The sequence below is a fragment of the Octodon degus genome, unplaced genomic scaffold (assembly GCF_000260255.1).
Source record: "Octodon degus isolate 3935 unplaced genomic scaffold, OctDeg1.0 scaffold01092, whole genome shotgun sequence".
NCBI classification, from domain to species: domain Eukaryota; kingdom Metazoa; phylum Chordata; class Mammalia; order Rodentia; family Octodontidae; genus Octodon; species Octodon degus.
The window spans coordinates 6,991-12,399 of record NW_004525668.1 but is presented as its reverse complement, the minus strand read 5'-3'; the positions used below and the strand labels follow the sequence as shown (position 1 = coordinate 12,399).

General features: G+C 49.2%; 1 protein-coding gene across 3 annotated transcripts; it reads right to left on the bottom strand.

Annotated features, from left to right (window-relative positions):
* Positions 1–651: 651 nt before the first annotated feature.
* Positions 652–5,243, bottom strand: LOC111814888 (oocyte-secreted protein 1-like). Of its 3 annotated transcripts, none has more exons than XR_002819752.1 (5): positions 4,822–5,243; positions 3,097–3,275; positions 2,824–2,921; positions 1,867–1,997; positions 652–940 (listed from the first exon to the last, which is right to left on the bottom strand). XR_002819752.1 is itself a non-coding variant. In XM_023708778.1 (5 exons), exons 1-4 carry the CDS (start codon positions 4,325–4,327, stop codon positions 1,868–1,870), a joined length of 477 nt encoding a protein of 158 aa, XP_023564546.1. In that variant the 5' UTR covers positions 4,328–4,465; the 3' UTR covers positions 652–940; positions 1,819–1,867. The 3 variants fall into 3 exon arrangements, 2 of the variants coding, with proteins under 2 accessions (XP_023564546.1, XP_023564545.1); XM_023708778.1 differs by lacking the exon at positions 4,822–5,243 and adding an exon at positions 4,258–4,465 and having other exon boundaries at positions 1,819–1,997; XM_023708777.1 differs by lacking the exon at positions 4,822–5,243 and adding an exon at positions 4,258–4,465.
* Positions 5,244–5,409: the final 166 nt, after the last annotated feature.

The window sequence follows — 5,409 nt, the reverse complement described above, 5'->3', positions numbered from 1 at the left end:
ACAACCCACTCGGGTAAGGATTACCAGCGCCTCCTGATGTATGCAATTTTGTAGATAGTTAATTCATGGCACAGCTGAACACTTGGGTGCCAAAAACCAAAAGAACAGAAAGCACTAAGTGAAACGGGCCAAGCACAGAAGACAAGGACTTCATGTTGCCTCATTCGGGCAAGCTAAGAAAAGCCACCTCTGAGGCAGAATCCTGCTCAGAGCCGGGGGGAAGCACAGAGGGGGGTTTCCGTGAGCGTGGGAGTGATCCACGGGCACTGTATGCGTGTGTTGACACGTCACCGAGCCCCTTCGTAGGCACAATTAAATACATGATAATAAGAACAAAATATTTAAAAGGAAATTCTGATTTCCGCAAGCCATCGGGAGGAAGTAAAATAGGGGTCAAGGGGAAGATTAAAGTATACTGACTTCACAGCCCTACCCAAGAGAAGTAGGATAAGGAAGTCCACTCACAAAATATACTCTGGGCCCAGGGAGATAGCTCAGTGGAATAAGTACAGGCCTGGCAAGCACAGGGTCCCAAGTTCAATCCCCAGTACACAAAAAGAAAAAGGAAACACAAAATCCAATCACCTCCTGCTTCATGGTGTCCTGTGGTGAAGAACTGAGGCCATCATCAAAAAGTGCCATTAGGAATTACAAAAGTTTATTTAAAATTGTTTTCATCACAAATTTAAAGTTGAGAGAAGCCCTTTTCCCACCAAAGAGTTCATAAATATGGAGACAGGAGCAAGATTTCCACTGTAAAACGTCACACTGAAGTGGTCAAAGATGCTCCTCATAAGCACTTGTCCAAAATCTAAGGAGCAGTGACACCCTCAAGCGCCCAGGGTTGGTATCAGCACTTCAAGGTCCTGAATTCATCAGAAAATCAGTCCACGTGAAAGGAAGCAGTGCGATTTCTCCGGCCCAGCAGGGGAAACTGCTCCTGTCAGGAAATAAACAGTCCCATAATACGGATAACAATCACATCTTCAAAGAAATATCGATTATCAGCAAAGCAAGAGAAGGCAAAGAGGACATTCATTTTACACACCCCACCCTTTTGAGACGAGGTCTTCTCAAGCCACTATGTTGCTCAGGCTGGGCTTGAACTTACTATCCTCCTGCCTCAGCCTTCAGGATTCCTGAGATGACAGGCATGTGCCACCTTACTCATCATTTAAATGATTCAAGTGTAGTAGTACATTCTATATATTTTTTCATATAAAAGCAGCTATAAAACATTTGCTGAGCATTTGTCAACCAACAGCACGCGTATCCATTTTACGTGAACACAATGTCTCTCCTTCTAAACTCTGAGGGCAGAAGAGTAGCACAGGCCTGTCCTGTCACCATCAGGAGACACACTCTGAACACTTCTCACAGCCCACCGTAGAGGGCTGTGTGCCCAGTTACAGCCCACCGTAGAGGGCTGTGTGCCCAGTTACAGCCACCATAGAGGGCTGTGTGCCCAGTTACAGCCCACCGTAGAGGGCTGTGTGCCCAGGTAGTTCTTCAAGAACAAAAAGATGAATCAAACGTTAGCAAACGTATCCACTTCTACCTTCAAGAAAATTCCCAAGTCCACTCGCTATCTGTTGCCAACTCCAGGGATTTCTGGGGGACTCTGGCTAGCGTGGATGGACTGCAGGAAAGAGCAAGCAGGACTGCAATTGCAAACTGACTGAGCACATGAGAGAAAAGAGTAAGTGCTCAGCAATGCACCCGATCACCGTGACAGTGCACGCTCCCACAGTCCTGGCCTCCTTCACACCCACGCGTAATCTACCAAGTGCACTGGGGATCGCTTCACCGACCCTTTACCTGCTTTCATACGTGTCAACACTTACGCTGCTAGGTAAAAATGCTCACATTACGATGGTACTGCCACAGAAACTCCAGAGTACAGGATGCCACCTGTCAGAGGCCAGAACTCCTCCACCACTGTGAAGACGCGGCATGGGGCTCCTGATCTTTTCATTGAAGCCTTCACGTATGACTTTCTGAAGGAAAAAAAAAAGTCACATCCAGAAAAGAAAAGGTACATGTGAGCTCTGCCTAAATCAAATCATTGGGAGTAGAGAAGGGGCTAGCATCCAGGGACAGATGCTAAACTGCATGGGGAACAAGTTGTAAAAAGCAACGGCCTTTGGAAAGACAGGCATTTTATAGTGCACAGAAGAAAACGTCACTAAATGTTTCATCTGCCCTTCCATTGCCCTAGAGGCGACAGCTGGAGCCACCAGGTAATTTTACACAATGGTCAATATAAGAAACTCAAAGAGCTCCCTCTGCTTCCCATCTCACTGCAAAAGAGCTTCTCACATAAGGGGAGAATTAGGGTCATAAACGAATGAGTCTTGGGTTTTATATCCATAGGAACGCACCACACCCAACTTCCTTGCTCTAGATTTAAACTTGCGGAGAAATATTGATTTCTTAAATCCCTTGTCTCACCCCTACATTTGCATGGTTCTCAAACAATTTTAAGAATTTCCATAACAGGCATGGGTGGGGTCTGAGGAGAAGTAGGTAAGGAACATAAGATCAGAGAAAAGAAAGGGTTACACAGAACCCTTCTGTGTATTCTCTTCATGAACCAAATTTCATCAGTCAGGAACAGGCTGTGTTTTCTTTACTAATACAAAAGCACACTGATAGACTCAGTTGAATTTATTTGTAGATCTACTCAATTAGGCAGAATTCTGCAAATCAAACAGGCCCCATTGCTGGACCTCAGCACATTACCTAGCAATTTTATTTGGATCGAAACACTCAGCCGCTGGGGAAACATGAGAAGACCCTCACAGCAGCATCCACAGCGCTTACCTTGGAACAGAACATGATATGGGGATGGTGACATAAAAATTGAAATGCGGCGAATTATATGTGATTGAAGATTCAATGATCATACCAAAGTCCTGATCCTAAAATACAAAGAATAAAACTCAGTTATAACCACTAGTGAATAACCACTATGAAGACAATATGCAATGTATTAATTATTGTAACTGTCCTACTAACTTAACTGTTTCACTGCTATTTTATTTTCTCATTAATATGAATAAAATATTTTAAAAAACAAAGAATAAGTGCTCTTACATAAATCTTTATGTCACAGGAAGACAGAACATAAAGAAATTCAAAGTAGCCGGACTCCACGGTGGAGACGGAGCAGTTGCTGCCCAGAGTCAGGTCCTGGGCCTCCAGCGTCACGTTGCTCACCAGCGGCACCCGATCCACTCTAGCTAGGAGCGTTGTGGTGGTGCAGGCCACAAGCACTGTGGAAGGAAAGCAACAAAGAGGAGATGCACCCACCACACGTGTGCTCCACATGACAGCTTGCACCGGGGTCAGTCCCCAGTTCCAAGATCCATGTCCTCAGAGAGTGGCCACGTCAGAGATCCTTCCCGAGAATCTGTAGCCAGGCATCTTCCTGGCTTTTTAGAAATGATCCAAGTTTGCCACCACGTCTCATGAATGCGCTCTCAAAGGATTTCCACGCACAGCGGATGGAATTCTGAAGAACCGCGGGGACGCGCTGGTTCTGCTTGCACACGGATGGAGTAGGTATCTGAGCTTCCATTAGAGGATTTTTTTGAGTTAAAATATTTGAGCCTACAAACCCTATCCAAAAGCCCAACACAGAGTGCCAGATGAGATTAAAGAATTCTAAAACAATAATGCAGTTATTTTAGTACTAACGTTGCTATAATCACTAACGAATTGATTTTTAGTCTTGTTTAATTTTCATCAAACATCTACCAAGTTCAGTACCCCATATTAGACAGATAAGGTTACTACCAACGGGGCTGGTAAAAGGCGGAGCAGAATGAAAATCTATAGCAGAAGCTGCTCCGAGCTCAAGGCTACAAAGGCACCAGGAGCAGCTGAACTCAGCCCCACGGCCCAGCCCTTGCTGCCCAGGGCAGAGCCCGCCCCAGGGGTAAGCCTCCTCTCCAGGCCCTGACAGCCTCTCCTGACTCTAGCACAGGTATTTCAGAGTCTGCAAAGCGACAGGCCAGCCTCTATAAGCAGAAGAAAGCATACACCTGCAAAGATGTTACCGTCAGGCAAGTCAAACAGGCTCTTCAGAGCAGCTCACTGTAGATTCCAGAGGAAGTCCCTGGTGAAGGCAGAGGACCAAGCCACGCCTCCCCGCCACCTGGCACTCACCGGGGAGCAGGTGGTGACCCCCACAGCAGTGTGTTAGAAAAGCCCCACAGTGCCGAGCCTTGCCCCCCAGAAGCCCCTTTGTCTTACAAGAGGCATGAACGTAGCTCAACCCGAGAAGCACGAAGAGCCCTCCTAACACGCCTGCGGCCTTCATCATCGCTTCCGACCTGCACCCGAGGGGTCCCTGGACGCACGAAGCCCAAGGAAGCGGCCTCGCCAGGGATTTATAAGCCTGTCCCTCCCCAGCTGTGGGCGCTGGTTCGTCCCGGAAGGCCCTGAGGCCTCAGTCGTTTCTCCTCCTCACAGCTGAAGCTATGGTTACAACTCAGAAAGTCAGGGCAGAGAACTGAAGAGCAGCTACACCCGAGCTCAGCCCAGCGCATCTCCGGAGCGTGCGGGCCCGTGCGCAGTTGTGTCCCGCGTAGCCCGCGATGCCTCAGCCCTGGGGTGGCAGGAGCAGGACGCTGCACCTCTGCAGCTCACCAGGGGGCGGCACGGGAGCGTGATCCCCCACCTGTCCAGGGAACCCCAACCATCTGGCTGGGAGGCGCTGCCCCAGCTGGCTGCCAGCGACTGGGATCCAATACACCTGGGCCCAGACGCGGGCGCGCTTGGAGCCAGCCGGGGGCGTTCTGAGCCGGGCAAACTCACCTGTGGGCCTGTGCTCTCGGGTGTGCACTGCCTTCTGGTGGGCGTAGCTCTCCGAGAAGGTCGTTGTGAAGAATGTGTAGCGACCCAGGGCATAGAAGATGGGATCCCTACGGGAGCGTTTAGATGATTAAAGCAGAAATAAAATCTCTAAGAAAAAGGAGTAGCTTGTCGTCTGGCCCCAGTTTTAGAGGCAGTCCACCCTAAAAACCCCATCTCCAAAGCGAAAGCCTAGCGCTTGGTCCTGAGAAATCACGCGGCACCTCACAATTTAGGATCTTAAGACAGCGCAAGCGCGTGAGTGTTGTCAAACTCAGCTCACAGATCTCCGGGATTGTGAGCCCCTGTGACCGAGAACACCCCAGGCACCCCGGAGCTGGAAAGGCGACTCTTGGGATCCTCCGAGGCTACAGAACCTGTGGCGGAGGCCCGGGGAGGTGGCCGGGCTGCCATCGCTCCTCTTTTCCTCTCTCCCGCCGCCTCCTGTCTTGAACTTTTTTTTTTTTTTAACTTAAAAGAAATAAAGTAGCCGCCAGCCGGCTCCTCACACCCGCCCCTTCCTCTCCGCATCCTGCCTGCGAGGGAGCTAGG

Bases quoted from the DNA above. Each gene is read 5' to 3' on its own strand.
- LOC111814888 (XM_023708778.1), bottom strand. From the start codon at position 4,327: ATGATGAAGGCCGCAGGCGTGTTAGGAGGGCTCTTCGTGCTTCTCGGG. The intron at 3,276-4,257 runs GTAAGACAAAGG...TTCCTTCCACAG, and splicing joins GAGCTACGTTCATGCCTCTT to TGCTTGTGGCCTGCACCACC. The intron at 1,998-2,823 runs GTAAGCGCTGTG...TTTTTCCTTCAG, and splicing joins ATATCATGTTCTGTTCCAAG to AAAGTCATACGTGAAGGCTT.